General features: G+C 39.0%; 1 protein-coding gene across 3 annotated transcripts in view; it reads right to left on the bottom strand.

Annotated features, from left to right (window-relative positions):
- Window positions 1-15,422: 15,422 nt before the first annotated feature.
- The window catches only part of chst10 (carbohydrate sulfotransferase 10), a 31,740-nt gene continuing 22,259 nt past the window's right edge, over window positions 15,423-24,903 (bottom strand). For all 3 annotated transcript variants that reach the window (XM_072263269.1, XM_072263268.1, XM_072263270.1), the window contains exons 4-6: window positions 23,073-23,307; window positions 18,727-18,832; window positions 15,423-18,557 (exon numbers count right to left, since the gene is read on the bottom strand). In XM_072263269.1, the coding sequence (XP_072119370.1) occupies window positions 18,020-18,557; window positions 18,727-18,832; window positions 23,073-23,307 (879 nt within the window). In that variant the 3' untranslated portion in view covers window positions 15,423-18,019. The remainder of the gene's footprint in view (window positions 18,558-18,726; window positions 18,833-23,072; window positions 23,308-24,903) is intronic.

Raw genomic sequence — 24,903 nt, 5'->3', positions numbered from 1 at the left:
TGTTATTTGGTATGATTTGGTAGGTTATTTCAAGTTCAACAGTGTGTGACAGGGAATGAGGAAAGGTGCAGCTGACTCATATCATTTCATATCGCCAAATCATATTGTTTCCTCACGGCCCAGTAGCACATGCTTTGCGGCCCGGTACCGGTCCGTGGCCCAGTGGTTGGGGACCACTGTGATACAGATAAAGGAAATGCAAACCAGCTTTTTACACTGAGATTGGGTGGGACTACAACTACAGGTCATGGGTTAAGGGTGAAAGGTGAAAAGTTTAAAGGGAACATGAGGTGAAACTTTTTCATTCAGTGGGTCATGGGAATATGGAACAAGATGTTAACGTAAGTGGTGTATGCCAACTCAATTTCAACGTTTAAGAGAAGTTTGGATGGCAGGGGTATGGAGGGCTATGGTCCGGGTGCAGGTCAATGGGACTGGGCAGCTCAAATGGTTTGGCATGGACTAGGTGGGCCATAGGGCCTGTTTCTGTGCTATACTTTTCTATGGCTCTATGACTTTATATCTGGAACCTTGCCCCCTGCACCACACCTTCAACCACTTATTCACCTACACTATCAGCTAATTCCTGCCCTGACTAGCACATGTTACTAGGAATAATCCAGAGATTAGGTCCGGCTGGTGGCGCAGTGACATCAGCGCCAGACTCCGGAGTGAAGGTTCCCAAATTCGAATCCAGTTGGGTTGGTCCCGGGCACGCTTCCCATCCGTGCCGGGTTGAGTGTCAAGTTCGCAACTCAGCCTCGTAAAAAAAAAACCTGGGCTGTGAGAAGGACGTGGGGGACCACTCACAGAATCTTTCCTCCAAGACAACCACTTGAAAAGTGGTCACTGAGGCTCTGGCAGAGTATGGCACACAAAAAAAAGTGCTTGGAGGTCCTGCTCTTCAGCCTCTTCTCTAAGCTCTGATACTCACAGTGAAGGACCTCTTCCCCCTTTCTACCTATGCCTTTGGTGCCAGTGTGCACCACAACCACTGACAGCTTTGAGAATCTTCTGCAGCTGCCCTTGGACATTTTGGACCCTAGCATCCTGGCCACAGAATCCACTGTCTGTTTCCCTAACCATCAATCCTTCTATCACTATCAGTAATGATAGAGCCTCAAAGTTGGCCACTGTGCCACTGGCCTGGCTGCTGCTGCTGTGCCCTGATCAGTCGTCTCCCCCCCCCCCAGTAGTCTCCAACGGGGTATACTTGTTGCTGCGGGAATGACCACAGGGAACCCTGCAGTGACTATTTACTCCACTTACTTCTGCTGGTGGTCACCCATCTATCTGAAGTCTATATTCCAGGTGTGACCACCTCAGTAACACTCATCTATGAGGTTTTCAGCCTCCTAGATGGTCCTGAGTATATCCAGCTCCTGCTCCGGTTCCTTGTCAGTCAGGAGTTAAAGCTGAGTGCACTTCCTGCAAATTACTCATCAGGGAGACTGTTAGGTACACGGAAATACCACGTCTCTCAGGAGGCGCATTCCACTGCCTGAACTACCAAGCTTAAGTTCTAGCCTAACCAATTCCTGCTGAAGCCTGTTGAGCCAAAGCCTGACCACTCTAACTCTGGCCCACACACTCAATGGCCACTCCATTTACACCTTGTTTCTTTTTGTTAGCTCCTGCTGATACTACTTGCAATAGCCATTGAGGCAGCTCATCCGGTCTTTTTGAGCACTTGTATGATTGGTGCTCTTTACACTCGTGAAAACATGGCCTGATTTTGCACTACCTCCATGTACAAGTTTACAGATGATACTACCATAGTGGGCCATTACTCAATTAACAAAGAGTCAGAGTACATGAAGGAGTTAAAGAACATAGTGGTTTCATGACAACATCCTTTCCCTGAATGCCAGCTAAACAAAAGAGCTAGTCATTGACTTCAGTGAACATGATCCTGTTTACATCAATGGAGCTGAGGTTGAGAGGGTTGAAAGCTTCAAGTTCTTCAGAGTGAACACCACCAATAGTCGGTCCTGGTCCAAACACAGAAGCCATCTTATTTCAAAAGGATTTGAGTACAAAGATGTTTTAATACAATTATATCAGGCTTTAGTGAGAACACACCTGGATTATTGTGTACAATATTGGTTCCTTATCTACATTATATTAATAGAGTGCAGCAAGAGTCACTGGACTAATTTTCAAGAAGAAAAGGGACTGATAGTCCAGGCCTCATAGTATTTATTACAATGAGAGGTCACCTCACCAAAATGCACAACATTCTTAGAGGCCTCAAGATACTGGGTACAGAGATGATGTTATCCCTAGCTCAGGAGACTACGGGTAGGAGTCTCAAAATAAGAGGTAGACTATTCCTCTCTGAATTGAGGAGACACTTCTTCACCTTCCACAACATTTCTACCAAAATGTTAATGAACAGAAGTCTCAAAATGAAGCTGAGTATTGTTCAATCCAACTTGTAAGGTAAGGTAGAGGAGAGGCAATTAATACTGTGAAAGTATCATAATACAAACCACATGGAAAAAAGATTTAGCCTGCACAACAGAATTTGTGCACCAAGACCTCCCCAAAGGTCAGAGATGAAAGAGTGACAGAACTTGTAAAAACTGGAGCAAAATTCTGAAAAGTCTGTATTTACCATTTAATATTAGTGTAGGGTTTTAAAATGGATATAACAGACATGGACGATCCACTGATAGAAGGAGAAAGAGAGGAGAATATTTGTAAACACATAGGCATTCCATTACAGTGATCTATATAAGCATTCTAATGGGGATTAATTTGTCTATTAACAAACACTGTATTGTATTTTTGGGAGGATTCATTGAAAGTACACTGCTGGCAAAGTACCAGTATCAAAACCTCATGAGATTCAAGTGGAATCATTGAATTAAAGTGGATGTGCAGATTCATGAATTGGGATGAAAATAAGAGTACCAAGATCAGGCTGCACAGAAGGAAATGACTTTGTGCTGGATTTAATTATTTGTTGCTTAACAAAGGGCAGTGAAGGACAATGCTTCCTAACAGGTGAGCAGCGAAGAGGAGCAGATAAATAGGAGGCATCAGTAAAACGAAGCCCTAAATGGAGTTGGAACAAGAGAGGGCAACATTTGCCCAACCAAACAAATTGTGGAAGTAGACAGTAAAGAATGCATTTGAGGAAGATCCTAGAAGAAACAGAAAGATTATATAGAGTGATTAAGAAGTTCAGAGGGAATTACAGATGGCCATAAATTCCTTTGTGGACAAAGGGGTTTTTCAACCTATCACAACACACCCAAATTCATGAGTTTAACCTAATAGACAACTAGATGGATCAAACTGATGAGAGAATAATAAATAAGGTTATTTCAATATATGCCCCAAATGAGCATTCTCTGGTCAATCTAATACACAGCATTCCTTAATCAGCAACACAATATAGAAAAATCTAGACTAGCAGATTTTCCATACTCCTATAATATCCCAAACTATTGTTGCATGGTAGTAGTATAAATATTCCAGGTAGGAATAAAGGAGCACAGGAACTGGCACACTGGTCAATTTAAAGAGAGTAGAAGGACTGGGACTCTGGTGAATGGTAAACGAGCACAGTCACTGAGGCACTGGTGAGTCAGAAGGAGTGCTAGTAATGGGGTCCCGGTTAAACAGAAAGAAGTTTGAGAACAGGAACTTGGTGAGTCAGAAGTGAGCACAGCTATCACTAAAGATTAAATTAGTTTTATTTATCACATGTACATTGAAACACACAGTGAAACGGTTCATTTGTGTCAACGACCAACACAGTCCGAGGATGTGATGGGTGCAGCCAGCAAGTGTTAATGTGTTTCCAGTGCCAATATAGTATGCCCACAACTTACTAACCCTAACCAATATGTTTTTGGAATATGGGAGGAAACCAGAGAACTCAGAGGAAACCCACACAGTCATGGGGGGGAGCAGACAAACTCCTTACAGAAATCAGAGGAAATTGATCCCTGAGCTTCTGATTGTTGGTGCTGTAAAGCATTATGCTAATTGCTACACTACAGTGTCAAGCCATTATCTCTTGTGTCAGATGCTGAACCGTTACTATACATAGTTTGGATCTATTCTGATGATAAAAGAAAATCAGTATACACTTACAAAATTTCAGAAGCAGGAGTTCATCTGTTCATGTCGGAAATGAAGGTTCCATAATGGTTCATGAGTACATGGCTAAGTGTACGCAGGATTTTTGAGTAAGGGCTTCCTGATACAGTATGTAGATGATTTACTATTACTTACAGATATTGTTCAGAGCAAAGGTATTGATAAGAGAAATATTACAATTCCTGACACTGTGAGCTAAAAGTGAACTCTAAAAATACCACAATAGGGCAAAGTAGGTGGCTGTGTTATTGGTTTCATATAATCAAAAGATGGAGTCTTTGAATCATCCAAGCCTGATGGTAAATATGGTTACAAAAGAAAAACAGATCAATGTGGAGTAGAAGGGTAGGTTAAACAGAAGAACAATTTAAGAACTGTATCAACGCAAAAGGATGGGACATCTTTGTGGATGGATCCAGTTATTTGTAAGTGAGAGAAAGGCAGAGAGGATGTGAAATCTGGGATCTGAGTAACAAAAATAGCTATGTCTCTGAAGATATTAAGACACCTGAGGATGTGGCAGAAAGAGTCACCTGCTGTTCTATATGCAGTGATTCACCAAACTGAATGCCCATTCTATACACTGCCTGTTCAGATTCACTGTTTATCTCTAATCCACTGACAGTGCTTCTGGCAATTTTGGTAAAGCAACAATTTAAAACAAAAGATACAAGATACATTTTTGAGAGGCATTATGGGGAACAATTTAGCAAGAAGTCAGGCACAATGCAGCAAAATGTAACTTTTCAACAAAAGTCAACAAATGATAGAAAATGCAGCGCATAATGAAGAAAGGCGCTGCAAGGACCTGTATTGGGATCCTATTAAAGGAATGGGAGAAATAATAATGGCATGGTTCAGCGTGAGTGGTTTCATGGAATTGAAAAAGACAGATTCAGTGATTCAGAAACTGTAAATGGGAAACACTATTAATTTGAAAGTAACTGGAAGATCTGAAATGTGATAAATAGCTACCTACACCCCAAAGAGGACCCTGACAGTCGCTTAGAAAAACCATGTGCAGAAGAAACGAGGGAAAAAATTAGAAAAAAAATTATGAGGGGTTGTTACAATTGTTTGATACGAGCAGCTAATAATCCAGAGAAAAAAAGAACCTTTAGGCCACATCTGAGCCATTTAATGTAGATGAATTTTATAAGACCTGCATTGTAAATTTGCACATGGTAGTATCATAGACAGTGAAAGTTATCAAAAATTACAACAGGATCTTGATCATCTCAGTAAATGGGCAAGGAATGGCAGATACCATTTTATCTAGATAAATACAAGGTGAACTTTTTGGAATGTTAACTCAAGGTAGAATTTTTTCAGTAAATTGTAGGGCCCTGGGAAGTGTTGTAGAATCAAGGGGTCAAGGAGTACAAATACATAATTCCCTGAAAGTAGCATCATAGATAAGCAGGATAGTAAAAAAAGCGTTTGGCACACAGACCTTCATTTGTCAGAGCATTGAGTATAGGAGTAACACACAGAAAATGCTGGAGCAATTTAGCAGGTCAGGCAGCATCTATAGAAATTAATAAAGTGAATAAATGAATAAGAACTGAGTATTGGAGATGGGAGGTTATGTTGCTGTGATGCGACACCAGGAGTATTATATACAATTTTGGAAAAACCCAATTAATCTGGAAAGAGTGCAAAGAGGATTTACAAGAATGCTGCAAGGGCTTGATGCCTGGATAATAGAGAGAGGTTGGTAAGGTACTGTAAGTGCATTGGAGATCACAGCATGATCTTAAAGAGATGGCTAACATCATGAGGGTGAATTCACACAGTCTTTATCTTCCAGAGAAAGGAAATCAGAAACTTGAGGAGTTAGGTTTAAGGAGGCAAGTAGATGGATAGCAAAGTCTTAGAGGGATACGGACAAAACACAGGGAGTTAGGACTAGCTTAGATGGGCACCTTGGTCGACATAGATGGGTTGGGCTGAAAGGCCCATTCCCATGCTATATTACTCTATGACTCCCCCCCAGCTTCCAGTTGTAAGAGTGAAAACTGTCTTGATTTCGAGAATAACCTCCCTAACTCAATCAAGGACCTTTCCTTGCAAAGCAGTTACAGCCGTGACTGCAGCAAAAACCTTAGTGCAGGAAGTATTCTATAGATGCAGGCAAAAGGAATTGTGGAATTAGATCCGGGATGTCCCTTTGCTAGAAAAGTTATGCAAGCTCCTAGAAGCTGTCAGGCATTGAATAGAAATGGCTGTGTGAAAATCTACATTTTTGGGAAATGCTGAATGTATGCATAGAAAATTAAAGAATTTGTAAAATACTAGATTAGCAGAAGAAATTAGATGAAATGTTACCACTAATGTTAAGAATATCAGTAAGTCATCCCACAAATTAACGTTAGGGATACCCATAAAAACACTAGTATACTTACTATCTACTCTGAAAGTATGAGATTGAAGTATCACAGGCCAGATTATAGAGAAACTAAAAACACAATAGAGGAGCTTTATAAGCAAGCCACAGGAAGTATCAGTAGGTACTTCAATTTAGTGTGATGAATTTGTAAGTCATACAAACCACAAAGATGGGACACAAGGAGATCAAAAGACATAAGGAGTTACACACATGTAAAGGTGATTATTTGAAATCATGCAGTGATATGAGATTGATCACTGTTATATTGAAAGAAATGAAAACTGCATCCCATAACTATCTCATCAGAGAAAATACATCAAAACTCAAAACAAAGAGTCTGTGCAGTTTACCACAAGAAAGATATTAATAAACTAGCAACTTTGACCTTAACAGTCAATGCACAGTAACAATGTTCAGAAATATACACTAAACCAAAATGAAGATCTCCAATCAAGTTGTAGTTTTCTCAGCCAATCACACTCCCACAATGCTGGCCCTCCTGATTTTACCACATACTAGCCCAATGTAGCTTGTTGGTTGTTGTATTTCACTGTCACAAATATCATTCCCACACGAGTTATCTTTTCTCCAGTATACATTCTTGATTGGATATTTGCATACTTCAGTTTAGTATCTTTGAAATGTCATTCAAACTCCTTTTGTGGAATGACTGAAACAGCTGAGCCAGCGTCCAATTCCATTTTAATTAATTTGCCATTCACTTCTGGTGTAAGCCATATTGCTTGTCTATTGTTAGTTTGTACATTGTAAATCACAAGTACTGTGTCACTCTCATCATTAAAAGATTTTAATCAACAACATGCGGTTTTTGGATGACTCTGCCATAGTTGGATGCATCAGCAAGGGAGATGCGGCTGAGTACAGGGCTACGGTAGGAAACTTTGTCACATGGTGAGAGCAGAATTATCTGCAGCTTAATGTGAAAAAGACTAAGGAGCTGGTGGTAGACCTGAGGAGAGCTAAGGTACCAGTGACCCCTGTTTCCATCCGGGGGGTCAGTGTGGACATGGTGGAGGATTACAAATACCTGGGGATACGAATTGACAATAAACTGGACTGGTCAAAGAACACTGAGGCTGTCTACAAAAAGGGTTTCTATTTCCTGAGAAGACTGAGGTCCTTTACCATCTGCCAGACGATGCTGAGGATGTTCTATGAGTCTGTGGTGGCCAGTGCTATCATGTTTGCTGTTGTGTGCTGGGGCGGCAGGCTGAGGGTGGTAGACACCAACAGAATCAACAAACTCATTTGTAAGGCCAATGATGTTGTGGGGATGGAACTGGACTCTCTCACGGTGGTGTCTGAAAAGAGGATGCTGTCTAAGTAGCATGCCATCTTGGTCAATGTCTCCCATCCACTACATAATGTACTGGATGGGCACAGGAGTACATTCAGCCAGAGACTCATTCCACTGAGATGCAGCACAGAGCGTCATAGGAAGTCATTCCTGCCTGTGACCATCAAACTTTACAACTCCTCCCTTGGAGGGTCAGACATCCTGAGCCAATAGGCTGGTCCTGGACTTATTTCATAATTTACTGGCATAATTTACATATTACTATTTAACTATTTATGGTTCTATTACTATTTATTATTTATGGAGCAACTGTAACGAAAACCAATTTCCCCCGGGATTAATAAAGTATGAATATGACTATTAGTACTCTTTTTGAAACTGCAACTGGACAATTTATCTTTTTCTCTTCCCTGTGCAGTTCACTTACTTTTGTCTGCCAGATATGCAAATAACATTTATATAACATTAAGTAAAACAAGAAAATCTTCAGACTACTTCACCTCAATAAAATGAGAAGTTTAACAATTATTTATTTATTTATTTATTTATTTATTTGGCATGGCCAGGTGGTTAAGGTATTGGTCTAGTGATCTGAAGGTCGCTAGTTTGAGCCTCAGCTGAGGCAGCGTGTTGTGTCCTTGAGTAAAGCACTTAACCACACATTGCTCTGTGATGACACCGGTGCCAAGTTGTATCGGCCCTAGTGCCCTTCCCTTGGACAACATCAGTGGCGTGGAGAGGGGAGATTTGCAGCATGGCAACTGCCAGTCTTCCATACAACCTTGCCCAGGCCTGTGCCCTGGAAACCTTCCAAGGTACAAATCGATGGTCTCACGAGACTAATGGATGCCTATTATTGAGCTACAGCACAGAATAGGCCCTTCGAGTCACGATGCCTAGCAATCCCTCAGATTAATCCTAGCCTAATCATGGGACAATTTACCATGACCATTTAACCCTCCCAACCAGTAAATCTTTGGACTGTGGGAGGAAACCAGAGCACCCCGGAGGAAATCCACACGGTCATGAGGAGGACGTACAAAATCCTTACAGGCAGAGGGGGGAACTGAACGCAGTTGCCTAAACTGTAAAGTGTTGTGCTGACCACTCTGCTACAGTGCTGCCCTTTTTTTGTTAAATTGGGAATCAGAATTAAATAATATGGGTTACCACAATGACAGAGCTGATTTTTGTGGCAGCACTCTTCCCTCTGAGTCATAAAATCATTGTCTTCCATCTTATTTAAGAGATTAAGGTGCAATGAGACATCTGGAAATATTCCAATTAGTAATAAATCATGTATTGCTCTGGTGAGGTTTGACTCAGAGTTTGGTGCAAATTCTATGGATCTCCAAAGGTGCACTTCAGTCGGGACACAAAACAGAAATCATCTAACATTTCAAGGGAATATAAAGGATCCCATAACATTTTTGAAGGCAGAGGGGTGATTTGTTCCCCCTTTAGTCAACAATACTGAAAGTGCAGTAAAGAATCTGATCATTCATGTCATTGTTGCTTGTGGGGTTTTGTAGTGTGCAACGTGGTTCTCTACACGCAGTAGAATGTTCAACGTTCAAAGTAAAAGTATGCACATTTCAGATGAATGTCATTAGATATTAAGTGCCAATGGAGAGTCCCAAAGCTATTAAAGATGCTAAAAAAAAAAGTCTGACTTTTTGTGGTGAATATAATGTATGGAAATACATTTACAGCAAAAATATATCAAAATAAATTAATTGAAAAGACTTACTCTAATATTGTATAAAAAGGGAAACATTTCAGAATGCTCTTGATCATCACAAGGGCACTACAAGACTGCGTGCTTAGCCCTCTGCTCTATTCGCTTTACACTGATGACTGTGTAGCTAAGCACAGATCCAATGCCATATTCAGGTTAGCTGATGACACCATTGTTGTTGGCTGAATCAAAGGTGATGATGAATCAGCTTATTGGAGGAAGATTGAAAATCTGGCTGGTTGTGCTTTAACAATAATCTCTTACTCAATGTCAGCAAGATTATAGCTGATTTATAGACTTCAGGAGAAGGAAACCAGAAGTCCATGAGCCAGACCTCATCAGAGGATCAGAGGTGGAGAGGGTTAGTGACTTTAAATTCCTCGGTATTATTATTTCGGAGGACATGTCCTGGGCCACGCATATAAGTGCAATTACAAAGAAAGCAAGGCAGCACCTCTACTTCCTTTGAAGTTTGCTGCATTTCAGCAGGATATCTAAAATTTTGATAAACTTCCTATAGATATGTAGTGGAGAGTATACTGACTGGCTGCATCACAGCCTGGTATACAAATACCAATGCCCTTGAACAGAAAATCCTACAAAAAGTGGTGGAGATGACCCAGTCCATCATGGGTAAAGCCCTCCCCACCACTGAAACATCAACATGAAATGCTGTTGCAGGAAAGCAGCATCCATCACTGCTGCCATCGGGAAGGTAGTACAGGAGCCTCAGGGGTCACACCACCAGGTTCAGGAACAGTTACTGCCCCTCAACCATCAGGCTCTTCAACCAGAGGGGAAAGTTTCACTTGCTCCATCACTGAAATGTTCTCACAACCAATGGACTCACTTTAAAGGAATCTTCATCTCATGTCCTCGACATTTACTGCTTATTTATTATTTTTTTTGTATTTGCACGGTCTGTCGTCTTCTGCACTCTAGCTGAACACCCTAGTTGGGTGGTCTTTCATTGATTCTGTAATGGCTATTATTCTTTTAATTTATTGAGTATGCCCACAAGAAAAATGAATTTTGAGATTATATAAGGTGACATATATGTACTTTGATAATAAATTTACTTTGAACGTAGAACGTCAATAAATACATTTTCTTCAAGAAACGTGGAATCTTTTAGTTAATTTATATTTAATAAGAATTATAACAAATTAAGTTGAATACTTTTAAAAGAATTTTTCAAATAATATTTATGTTCAGCTATATGTACTGGGAGTGTACAGATATTCTAATTACCTGGTTATACTGATCAATATACAGGTACTTGGGAGACAAAAGTTTAGGTGGTGCAGCTTTACTGGTTTGAATTTCTGCAATTCCTCCTGTGATGGTTCCGAAGGGGAGTAAGTTCCAGAATTTTGACCTGGTGTTGATGATGGAATGGTACCTTATCTCTAAATCATTTTGGCATGTGGAACATGTAGGTGGTGGTTTCCCATGTGCCCGTAGGAAGTGCGACTGAAATAGGCTAAGCACATATTGCCAACTGCCTGAACCTTCATGATTGCTTTCAGTGACTCTCAAATGAGAACAGCAGCAACGGCCGAGTTTGAAGTCCCACAGTGGACAGTGTTTTTATAGGTGGGAGTACTAAACTGGTAAAGTGATAGTGGTAGGGGTTTCCCTTGTAAGAAGATTAGACAGATGTTTTTGTGGTCACAAAAACCTCGAGGGTGGGCATGTTACCTCTCTGGTACTAGCATCAAGGATGTCTCTGAGCAACTGTAAGACATTCTGAAAGAGGATGTCCTGGAACATAGAAATCTACGGCACTACAGGCTGTTCGGCCCACTATGTTGTGCTGACCATGTAACCTACTCTAGAAACTGCCTAGAATTTCCCTACCAGATAGCTCTCTATTCTTCTAAGCTCCATGTACCTATCCAAGAGTCTCTTAAGAGACCCTATTGTATCTATAAACACAGAGCCTAATACTCATTAGGTGCTTAGGAGGAGGAATGAGGTGCGACTTGAGTTTAGGGAGCTCTATCACCATTTAAAGAGAAGGACCTCAATGATTATATTCTCTGGGTTGCCTTTGGTGCCATGAGCTAGTGAATATTGGAATATAACAAAAGGTCATGTGACTGTAGTTGAAGGGATGGTGCAAGGTTATGGGATTTAGGTTTCTAGATAATTAGGGCAATTTCTGGGAAGGTGGGTCTACTACACATGAGATTGGTTGCACCTTGCTGGGAGGTTAGCTAACCCTGTTAGGGAAGGCTTAAACTAATTTGGAAGGGAAGGGGGCTCATTTGTTTGTCAGATGAAGAGGTAAAGTTACCAAGACGACAAAATCATCAGTCCATGGGCATAAGTTGCATCAATTCTAAAGCTAGGTGCAACTAGTAGATAAATTCAAATCTTTAATAAACATATGATATTGTTGCTATCACTGAAAAATGTTGAAGCATGAGCAGGACTGATAGATCAATATCCCAGCGTATAGAATTTTCAGGTTACACAGATGGTGGAGTAAAAGGGGAAGGGGTTTTACACTGCTTGTCAATGATTACACTTCTTTAGTATTGAGGGAGGATATCCTCAAATGAGGCCACATGAATAGATTAGAAACAAAAAAAATGAGTTGTCACCTTATTGGAGGTGTATTACAGAGCTCCCAACAATCAACAGGAGATAAATAATGTAGGCAGATATAAGGGGCAAGAAAAGATGGGATTAACTTAACTTTAAATGCTAAAAGGTGAAGAAGTTTTGAGCTGTTCCAGAAGATCTCCCTGGCACAGTATATAGATAGACCAAGAAAGGAAGAAGCAATACTAGATTTTGAATGATATACCTGGTCTAGTGGAGCGACACTGGATGGTACTGACTATAATTCTGTATCCTTTAAACTGGTTAATGAAAATGACAGGAATTGAACAGTAATTAAAGACTTAAATTGGGGGAAGATCAGTTTTATTAAAGGAGTACCTGGCAAAGGTACATTGGAGGCACCTACTTATGGTGAAATCTACATCTGCATCTGCACAGTGGGAAGCATTCAAAGGAGAGACAGCAAGAGTTCAGGGCCAACATATTACTGCAGGGTTAAAAACCAGAGTAACAGGTGTAGCAAACTCTGGATGTCAAGATAGATAAAGGATTGGATAAAGAGAAAATTGGAAGCATTTGACAGGTATGCAGAACTGATGATGCAGGAGACCTGTCAAGGGGTATCTGCAATAGTACAGCCCCAAAACAACAAAACTAAATATTGGCAATTTCAGGTACCCCATAAAAATTACTCTCCTCATAGTCTCACAGACATCATGAGAGTCCCTATCAACATAACAATGATCCAAGCATAATATGGTTTAAACCCATCATAAATTGGGGACCACTTCATTGAGCACCTCCACACCATCCCTCACAAGCAGGACGTCCAGTGGCCAAGCATTTCATTTCTGATTCCCATTCCTGTTCTGACATGTCGATCCATGCCTTCTTCTTGTGCCAAGGTGAGAATACCCTCAGGGTGGAGGAGCAACATCTTATATTCCATCGGGGTATCCTCTAACCTGATGGCATGAATATCAACTTCTCCTTCTGTTGAACAAAAATCCCCCCATCCCCCCAGTTACCTTTTACTACTTCTCACCTACCTATTACTTCCCTGGGTCCCCTTCTCCCTTCCTTTTTCCCTGATGAACACTCTTTCCTCCCATCAGATTCTTTCTTCTCCAGCCCTTGACTTCTCCTAACCACCTGGCTTCACGTATCACTTTCCAGTTAGCTTCTTTCCCCTCCCCCACCCAACTTTTAATTCAGGCATCTCCTTCCTATCCTCTCACTCTTGAAAAAGAGTATCGGCCCAAAATGTTGACTGTTTACCCTTTTCCATAGATGCTGCCTGACCTGCTGATTTCCTCCAGCATTTTTTGCATATTGCTTTAAATCCATTATAATTAGTTCCCACAAAAATCTTCTCTACCAATAAAACACGGATTGGTTTGATACACGTGGCGTAGAGATCCAGAAGCCAACTTACTCAAATGTACTGCATTCTTGGACCGCACTTTGAGTAGCTTTCAACCAACTCAAGCCAACAACAGAAATAATACCATCCATTACTGATAACAAACTTGTGAGCTGGTGACTTGTGACTTTGGAATAATCTCAAAGTAGCTCATTTACTAATGTAATTTGAAAAATAATTCTCATTCATACCAGACCAATAGGTATAGCCCTTATAAAGGAGTTTCCCTTCTCTTCAAATCAAAAATTTCTGCTTAGTATTTTATATTAAATTTTCAACAATGTTAAAATGTGAAAACTCCAAGAAAAATGGAACAAAATAATAACAAACAATGAATTAAACACCAACTTCAACTTTTATAGAATGCCTGAAGTACATGAAAGCTGCTGTATTTAGGAGTTAAGTGGGGGAAATAGCTACTTAAAACTCCATAAAAATAGATAAGACACAGAACAAAAAGACATAGAAAATAACAAATGAAAACGTGAGAAACTTTGACAAAATCTTACACCTAAATGTAAGCATAGTCTAGCATTTAGGCTACATCCACACTAGACCGGATAAAACCGTAACCGAAGCTTTTTCTCTTTGTTTTGACCCTCCGTCCACACTGAAATGGCGTTTTCCTCCCCCGAAAACGGAGCCTTTCTAAAACGCTCTCCAGAGTGTTTAAATCTGAAAACGCCCGTTGGGTGTTGTAATGTGTACCGGGTAACCGGAGGTTTTAAAAACCTGTCATCCTTTCATTGGTGAAGAGACTACGGCTGTAGGAAATGTTTTCAAGGTGACCCGTCTGTGGGAGTGGGGAAGATGTTGGTGGGGCCACCCGGGGGTCTGTGTGTCCGTATGTGTAGCTATTGTAGTGGCTGTAAGGCTGGCATTGTGGCGGTGAAAGGTACTGGGAGGGAGCCATCATATTCCTCATCATTGCAAATCCCTCTGCAACAGAGTTGATCAGTTTTTCAATGTTCATCATCAGCCGGGTCATACTGTCTGTGAACTCACAGTCGGTTGCCTCCATACGCTCCAGCATTTGTTTTTTTAGTTTTAATTCCTCCTGAGCGAGAGCCAACAGCTGTCTGTCATTTGGCAATTTCCTTTTAAATTTTTTCTAGTCTGTAACTGGACAAATGCGCACCAAGTATACCGTTTCCTCTTCGCTTGTTTTCTGTAGGATGTGCCCTGCGCATGGCCAGTAGGAGGAGATTTGCCTAAATACCCCTTTTAATGTGGACAGAGGTATTTTCAAAAATGCCTGGTGTGGACGCCTATCGTTTTTACGCGAAACCAGCGTTTTCAAAATTATCTGGTCTAGTGTGGACGTAGCCAGATTAGCCAATTAGTCAGATTCAAAGCACTGACATTTTGACAGCAATGCTAACTCACCTTTTCCACAAATCCAGATTGAATATTACCATAAAATGTTACCCCAGATCTCTTATCATTTTGGAAAAATTTGAGAGATATTGCAAGGTATGAAGCTGCTAAATCTTTTGATCACAAGAATGGGTGGGGGGGCAGTTGTGTATAGGATACTTTGATTTCTGCTAACAGGTATGAAACACCTGTTAATGGTAAGTTAGCAAGGTGATAAAAGTTACATTGTTAAAATAAGTTTACAGGGGACTTATGAAGATGGTGGATTCTGCAAAGAGTATAATTTTTGAAAAACAAGAAATTATGAAGAGATACTTAAATGAAAATAAACTCTGACATATTTTAGACTTCCAAGTAAATTATACTGTTGGATGATTTATTTGAATATTATTCAGGTTTGTTACTTTATTATTGGAAATGTGCAAATATTTATTCATTGTGCTGCAGTCTATAAGTCTATAAGGACAGGCCACAGATTAAGTCATAGACCAAGTTTCAGTAGGCATTTATTAGACAGTACTAAATCTCAAAATTGAGAATTACAATCAAATCAGAAGAATTAGTGCAATAACTAATGGAATGAATAATTAGCATTAAACCAGACAGGTGTTCCAAAATGTTTAATCCAGAACTTGTATAAAGAAGAACCAACTAAATGAAGAAAAAATTAATACATCACATGTACAGAAAACAATTCAGATAAGAAATACATTCCTTTGATCAAGTATATTTTTGAAATGAATGCAAATGTGAATACCCTAAAGTAAAAGGATCTTTAACTGTCATAAATTTTACAGGAGCTAAGGACTAAAATCTTAAGTACTATATATAGCCTCAATTATTCAATATTTGCATTTGGTAATATAAAATTGGTTATTGGAGAAACTATATTTCATAAATCTTGTCTAATGTTTATTTGCTACTTAAAATTGATTATAGAATAAGCACCAAAGCACCTGTGCACATTACTAAATGGATCAAGTTCAAACTTTTTGAAGGTTTTCACTGATCTCTCTATTCATTCAAAAGTTGTTTCACATCAAACTTGAATAAAAGGACGGAAATAATTATTCCACAGATAGGAGCAAGGTGGCAACCAAAGGAGCAGTAATAGTCAATACAATATGCATGATGGATAGCAAAATCATGCCCTACTGAATGTTTCCAGCATCTTTAAATTTTTTCTTTTTGAATATTTTCAGAATTAGAATTATAGCTTTCATTTCTTATTTTATAATTTTCCACTCCAGATAATTATCTCAGTCTGATTCATCAAAATCTTGAATACTAACATAGTTTTCTGTGTGAATGTCACTTTCGACATGTTGCATTAAGAAAATTCTGGAAGACTAATACCTGTACTTAACATCAAAAATATGTTTAAATACAATGCAATTAAATCCTAATATTGAAATTATTTCTGTCAATGCACAAATAATAGGCAACTCAATGTACAAATAATATCCAACAGGAGGTCTTGACTTAAAACTTGAACATTTCTAATGAGTCCCTGAACACGTTTAGTGTATCCCCATCTTCTTTAGGTTACTTCAACAGAACAAACCTTCACTTTATAACAAAAATTGCTTGTATTTGAAACAATTTAATGGGAATTCTGTCAAGTACATTAATCAAAGGCTTGGATTCTAAGGCTAATTTTCTTGGACTAAAGAAAGACAAAGTTTATATACAAACCTCAGTATCTAGCTAATGCATTCAATTGTAGAACAAAAGGCACAAATATCAGACAATTAAGAAAAGTTGAAATCAAATGTATTTGAACAGAAAATGAGAATTTAATTTTAAATTGGAGAAAGGTGATGACCAAATTGTTTTTGATTTGGGGCAAGAAATTTGTAGTAGAGATTAATTGAGTTTAAGTTTTTGGAAAGTGGAAGATGACAGATAGAAGATGCAAGACTTGCTAGAATTACTGAAGTAGACTTCAGGAAGTGGCAAATGAAAGAAGGCAGCTCAAACACTGAAACACGGATGAAGAGACTCAAAGTTAACGGGATGGGTTAGCAGTTTCTGTCACAGAAAGTTTGATACAATCATGTATTTTAATATGTTACTTTATGGATACAAAAATAATGCACTTTCAGAAGAAAAATGCTATACCCTGTCATTTGAGAGGTTAAACCAAAATTCTGTATGCAATTTATGGAACCACTTTAATGCATTTGTGGACAGTTCCTCAAATGGTTATTTAATAAAGATGAGCTAGCATACTGGAATTGTGATGCACAGAAATTCAAGTACTCTTAAATAGCTTTATAAAATAAAAATCCATTTTGTAAAGTTAATCTTTATAATTGTACAGTACATTTATCAGTTCGTGAACTTAAAAGTTCTGAATTAACAGTAGCTTAGTGGATCAGGTTAGTCGATGCTCCAGTATTGTTTAATTATTTCAGAATTGTTTGCTGCATGTTTGAGCAGGTTGTATCAATATCATCACTACATATACAGGGTATTTCATGGATGGGGGGGAACTAAATTGCAACAAAATCAAAATAATCTTTTGACTCCCTAAATTAGTTTAGTCCCTGCCTATGATTAGTGAATGGAGGTAACTGAAGGTGGAAAGAGTTGAAACAAGTTCAGAAAATGGATCAATTAATAAAACTGACAGTTGGATGTATTTGCAAATGAATATTACAAATTTAAATGTTCAAATTATACTTATCTTTTGTATTAAGAGTTTCTAAGCAGCAATATTTACATCTAATTTTAATTAAGATATTTGTTTAATATTTGTGACTGAAAAGTGACAGACAATACAGCATTGGGATCTGTACAGAAGTATCTTACAACTGATCAATTGAATTGACAATTACTGTTTTTGTCTATGGAAATACTTCCATTAAATTTTAGCGGCATATAATGTTGTTCTGTTGGGTTCCATGCATCAAACTAATTACTTATCTACTTCTAAAAATCATGTTGTGCCTGCAAACATGCATGGATTAAACTAAGAGATTCCATTGACCTCTGCTGGTGATAAAATTAAATTATGACAAAAAAAACCCTAAAGAAATATAAATATGCACTGTACTACCACAGAGCTGGTACAATACTTAGGTAATGTCAATTTAGCAAAAAATCAGGCTCTGCATAACCAAAAAGTTTGAAATCTCCTTGGAAACGAGCAGCAAGACGTTTTATATCTCGCTTGCTGATTCCAGTAAAATATTGCTCAACCTTAGTTCTATTGTACTTTGTAATACCAGGTGGGATTTGGGGATAGGACACCAAATTATTTATTCCTGCTTTCTTTATGATGTATGGAGCATCTTTTTCCAGTGTTTCATGATGTCCTATGATATCATACTTGATTTCACAAGGTGCACAAAGCTCAACATAAGTAGCCCAATGGATAATGGGTTCTCCTATTTTAACATCAAGCCACTTGTGGTTAGGATCACCCAAGTAGCGAATAAAATCATCAAATTGGAGTCCTTTAGTCTCTGTTCGATTCCTCCTATACTTTTGAATAATTGCTGGAGCAATTTTAAATTTATACCATGGCTCAAATCGAGGATTCTTTAGAAACTTGTCTTTGAATGCAGAAATAAGCCTTTCGAATGGATCCCTAACAATGAAGAATTTGAAGTACGTATTCAATCTGAAAGAAACAACACCAAAGAAATATAATTCTATCAGTATCCAAGGAATGTATGGACCTTATAGCTGTGATCCAGTAGTAAAGTGTTTTACTATATTTAATAGAAAGTCAAATGGATAACTTCAATAGGATACATTTGTGCAAAAACACTAAAAATGTTTTCTCTAACCTTTTTGTTACTTCGGGGGCACTGTATGATGATAAGCGAGGTAGGCCATTCTTTTCATGATTATGGATCAAAGGCTCAGGGATGTCTTCAATGGACTTAAATTCTCCTGTACTGGGAAAAATATTAAATTAAATCCCCTTGCAAAATTTAGTAATCCTAACTCTAAACATGTACAGGAATGTTGTTCCTAAACAGTTACATTAAGTATAATTCAACATTTACAGCAAAAAGAAAAGAAAAACATTTGGCCCAATGCATCCTCATGATTTGCCTCAACTTTCAGTGTAATGATGCAAATGTAAATATAGCTATTGTAGTTTACTTGTACTTGTCAATGTACTTGGCATTCTAGGTTATGATGAGCCGAGACAGACAGAAAGCAGGATAAGCAGAAAGTGAAAGTGAATGTGAATGGCAGGATGTAGTTTAGCTGGAACTAATGAAAAGCAATGGAGAAATCTGCTCTGAAGGTACTGACAACGGAGTAGATGGGTGGAGACAGGCCTGCCAATATATAATGTTGGTCCTTCAAGAAACAGCTTCTTCCCCCTTCCAGACAGAATGTTTTTACCTTAATCTTGTCAATCCTAAAAGAATGAAATCAGCCAAAAGTGACCTAACCAATTTGTTCTTTATGCCTACATTACAAGGCCTTGATCTCAGTAAAGAGACATGTCAAAACTTAAATGTTTGGCACAGTTGAATCAGAAGAGATTTGTTGACAAGCAAGTCTGACCTCAGTCCATAAGGCTTGTCGGTATTAAGATGGCTTTAAAAGAAAATAAAACCCGAAATTATATAAAGTGAAAAGTACATTTTAGAATATTTTAAACAATTTATCAAATTTCCAAAATCTTTTGTATCTTGTTAAAGGAGAATTTTCATAATTAAGCTCACAAAAAGGAACAAAGCATTAGGAAATTGGATGACTATTTCTTCTTTGGATTATTTTGTTTTAAGTTACACCAATCAATTGATTTCTCTTAATTAGTCCAGTGGAGAGAGCAGTATGTACAATGAATAAAGCCATGAATATTGAATAAAAACACTCACACCTGAAAGCAGAGCTAGCAGGAAACAATAAAGCAGAGGGTGAACTGTGATTGTTTTGAATGGTTGTGCAGGCTTGAAAGACAGGAACATCCAATTCTTATTCCTATCTATGTTCTTAAATTCCCTTATTTTCTCCCAGTAAGCTTATGAAATATTGCAGAAAACAGAAAAGGCTGAAAAAGCTAAAATTGCTGAAAGCTTTCATATAAGGCATTTGAAATAGCATGGATTAAGCAGTTAACTTCAGAATGATATCTACAAAGAATGCTATGAGGAAATCTCCCCGTCAGCTGCAACAGCTTTGCAAACAATCATCAGCTTGAATCTGAGGGCTAGTAATGACAAAGGCTTCTGATTCACTCCTACATACTGTTCAATTTGTCAGCTGCAATGCAAAAGTGATTGGAATTTAAACAGAAGGCCTGGGTGGTATATTTTGGGAGGTCAAATACAAGAATACAAGAATATTTCTGAAGTGGCCTTGAGTCTATGGAAGACCTGCCTGAAATCCTCTCAAGCAATAACAGGCCTAAATTCCTACCTGTTCACATTCCTTTTTAATATCACATTTCCAGTTGAGATGCTATGGTCACAACTGCAGTTAGGTATACTGTAGTGCATTCCTTCTCTACTGACAGCAACATCAGGCTCAAAACAGTACAAGAAAGTTAACCCTTGTACTGTTACTCAGTGGCTGTGGCACACAAGTCCTTAAGGAACCCTATCTGCATACAAAACTGAGTATTCTTTCATAACATATTTGGAAAACTAATATGGCTACACTCTTAAGAAGATCATTGGTGCCCTTCCCAATTTTGCAGTGTGTTACAAAGTTTTCGAAGCTGCAGCTTTCATTTAGAGCACAGAATGCAGTCTGCCCAGGAGCAGGCTCTTCAGTCCACAGGTTTCTGCCAACCATCATACCGATCTGACTGACCTCATCGGTCTGTATCCTTTGGTTCCCTGCCTGTTCATGCATGTCTTAAAAATCGCTATCATACCTGCTTGCTTCTACCATCTCCCTATTATTGCATTTTGGGCATCTTTTTCTGCGCAGAGAGAGATCAACTCTTTTAAACCCTCCCTCCTTCTCATTAAAACACTCTCTAGTATTTGAGATTTCCATTCCAGGAAAAAGTCTGTTTATTCTGTTTCTGCCTCTTACAATTTTATATACTTCTATCAGGCCACTGCCCAGCTTCTGATGCCCAATGCAGGCTACATCTTTTCTGCAGCCTTTGCATCCTCCTTCATGTGACAACCAAAACAGCAGGGAATACTCCAAGTGTTGCCTAACCAAAGTTTTATACAGCTGCAACATGTCTTGCTAACCAGTAAAGGTAAGCATGCTGTCAGAGAGCCATAGAATTACACCTCAGATTCCTCTGTACACCAATTCTCACTGCTGTTTACTGCATATTTCAGTCTCACATTGACTTCGCTAAAGCCACACCATCTTATAGTTGTCCAGATTAAACTCTATGTGCTATTTCTCCACCCAATTCTACAACTTTCACTATATTCCTCACCAGCTCACCACTTTTCCACCCCTTCCCATCCAAAGTTCACTGTTCTCCGATGGGCATTTATAACAATGTAGATGGCCCACTGTACATGAGAAAACACTTGCAAAATGTTGCCCCAGTTTCTTTTGCAAAGCACTCCAGGCAATACAAAGCATAGAGGCATATATCAAATCATTGTCACACAGTTTGGGTTGACTGATGGAAATGGAGCTTAGTTATGGTCATATTTTGTCAATACAAGAAGCCCAGCTACAGCAGATAGATTTCACAGTGATGAAACAATACTGCTTTGGTCCTGACGAAGGGTCTCGGCCTGAATCGTCGACTGTACCTCTTCCTAGAGATGCTGCCTGGCCTGCTGCGTTCACCAGCAACTTTGATGTGTGTTGCTTGAATTTCCAGCATCTGCAGAATTCCTGTTGTCTGCTTTGGTCTGTAAGTTTTCTGTCTACATTTGCATGCCAATTCCAGCTATTGCTTGGAACGCAAGTTCCTAGGCCGCCTTCTGATTTTAAAGTACATCTATATTCAGGGTATATTTGTGACTGGTCGATCCAACCTGATATAAGTGATGTTCCAGGCTACTTCAGTGTCAACCAAGGAGGATAGGAACTGTTATTCTCATAATTATTCTCATTTACTTTCAGAAATTGATCTCTCTTAAAAAATTATTGTTAATTATCAGTATTACATTGAGATACCTACTTTCGGTCAGTTAACACCACTGGGCGAGCTCATCATTGGGTAAACTACACAGGTTAGCCCCACATCCAAAAGTTGGTCTATAACAAATTCAGGATCCTTATTTAATTATATAAATTTGCAATCTTAATATTTTTGGCATGTGTGATTGACAACCCTATTACAACCTTTTCCAAGTGCACGGCACCACATCTCTGCCTCTTCACTCTCAATTCAGGATGTAGCATCTGGAGCATCCTAATTTCTAAGCCGTACAGTCAAAAAGATACAAAGCTTCAAGCTGCACCTTCAAGCTCACTACCACTCAGGGCCCCAAACTGCTTCCAAGTGAGGCGACACTTCATTTGTGAGTTTGTTGTGGTAATCTACTGTATTCAAGGCTCCCGATGTGGCCTCTTGTATATCGGGAAGACTTGATGTAGATTGGGAGACCACTTCACCAAGCACCTACGCTCCGTCTGCCAGAAAAAGTAGGATCTCCCAGCGGCCACCCATTTTAGTTCCACTTCCCATTCCAACATGTCAGTCTATAGCCTTCTGTTATGATGCTCCTCCCCTTCCCTTTCTTCTATTCTGTGCTCTCCCATCAGATTCCCCCTTCTCCAAGACTATCTCTTTCACCAATCAACTTCCCAGCTCTTTACTTCACCCTCTACCATCCCGGTTTCACCTATCACCTTGTAGCTCTTCCTCCCTTATCCCCACTTTCTTACTCTGACTCATCTTTTTTTCCAGTCCTGATGAAGAGTTTCATCCTGAAATCTCATCTGTACGCTTTTCCATAGATGCTGCCTGGCCTGCTGAGTTCCTCCAGCATTTTGTATGTGTTGCACCATATATTATTTGTTTCGGAATAAAGATTCTGCTTTTAACTCATGCACATTCTATAAACAACACAAAAATCTTCATTTTAGAATGGCCTTTTAGCAAAAAGGATGAAATGCTCTTTGGGGTACTACAAACTGAATAAATAAAGTTGCCTCAGAAAATTAAACTTACTTTGTTGTTAGTAAAAACTTAAATATATCTAAATATGTTAAGTATTTCACAAAACTCCATAATTACCGTTTAAAACAATAAGAACTTTCTTCCACTGTGTATTGCCAACTTTTGGAGTTTGACAGAATAGGATTTTATGTTTATCACACACAAATATACGGTCCAAGACAAAATGTGTGATAGAAGAATGGGTCAGATTCCTTATAGAAGTATTTTTACACACATTCTCAAGAAGGCTTAATCGTTCAGCATGTACTACATCCCAGTGTGAATCCACTTCCTTCCACAGACTTCTGGTGGGCTGAAAGAAAAACATAATTTTTTTGATTTAACAATGTTCAACAGCAATCCTTATTTATGAAATTATGAAATTTATTGATTTCATAAATAACTCGAAGTGAGAAAGCATGGAACAGACAGTGTTTCCTATCAGTTCATACTGCTGGGTGAGTTCATCATAAGCAAACTATAATGGTCAGTCACATATCCAAAAGAAAGTCAACCTGCACAACCTCTGCATCAATCCTAACCACTTGCAAGAGGATAAGGTCAGAGAAAAGAAGATAAGGGGGTGTGATTATTTAGGGCAAAGGAGCGAATGGAAGTTGAGGTAAATGTTGGGAATGATGAGGTGCTTAGAAGAGAATGGTAGAACAGAGAATCAGAATCAGGTTTAATATCGCTGGTACAAGTCGTGGAATTTGTTAACTTTACATCAGCAGTACAATGCAATACATGACAAATATGAAAAACACTGAATACAGTAAATACACATCTATCAAATGGTTAAGTTAAATAGTGCAAAAAAATAGCAAAACAGTAGTGAGGTAGTGTTAATGGGTTTCAATGTCCATTTAGAAAACACATGGCAGAAGGAAAGAAGCTGCTCCTGAATCACTGAGTGCGTTCCTGAATCACTCAAGCTTCTGTACCTCCTTCCTGACGGTAACAATGAGAAGAGGGTATGTCCTGGGAGGTGGGGGTCCTTAATGATGGACGCTACCTTCCTAAGGCACCATACCTTGAAGCTGTCTTGGATACTACAGAGGTTAGTACCCATGATGGAGATGACTAATTTTATAAGTTTCTGCAACTTACTTTGATCTTGTGCAGTAGCCCTCCCCATACCAGATGGTGATGCAGCCAGTCAGAATGCTCTCCACAGTACATCTGTAGAAGTTTGAGCATTTTAGGTGACAAATCAAATCTCCTCAAACCCCTAATGAAATATGACTGCTTCTTTGCCTTCTTTACAGCTGCATCAATACGTTGCAACCAGGTTAGGTCCTCAGAGATACTGACACCCAGGAACTTGAAATTCCTCACTCTCTCCACTTCTGATCCCTCTATAAGGATCGGTTCGTGCTCCCTCTTTCTACCTTTCCTGAAGTTAGATAAACTAACATTGCAAAGAAGTGTGGCCCAGATTTTTATAATAGGAGCACAATGAGTTATCTCTTCATTCCATTTGGAGAGGGGAATTTTCATCTTTCCTTCTACTGGGGTCAAACAACATTAATGATGCAAAGTCACAATGGCCAAGATTTTCCTGTAATTAGAGAAGGATCAGTTAAGTCAGAAGATAGGGGAAACTAATGGAAGTGGAAGGAGATGTGGAAACAGTAGTAGTGGGAATTCAGGTGGTGAGGCGTGGGAGAAGCTGGGAATAAGAGCAGAAGGAATGAAGGAACAATAAGAACAAGGAATAGTAAAAAGAGAGCAGAAAGTAAAGGAAGAAAGAAGCAAAAGGAACTGTATAACTCAAAAGGAGCAACAAATTATCAACTGAGACAGGTAAGAGAAAAAGATTACTTTTTCCTGATGGCGCACAAAACAATTAGTGCTAAATTAAAAGCTTGTTCTTACAATATTGCACACTTCCCAAAGAGTCATACTT

This window comes from Mobula birostris, chromosome 7, assembly GCF_030028105.1.
Source record: "Mobula birostris isolate sMobBir1 chromosome 7, sMobBir1.hap1, whole genome shotgun sequence".
NCBI classification, from domain to species: domain Eukaryota; kingdom Metazoa; phylum Chordata; class Chondrichthyes; order Myliobatiformes; family Myliobatidae; genus Mobula; species Mobula birostris.
The sequence above is the reverse complement of the archived record's forward strand: the minus strand, read 5'-3'. Positions and strand labels throughout refer to the sequence as shown.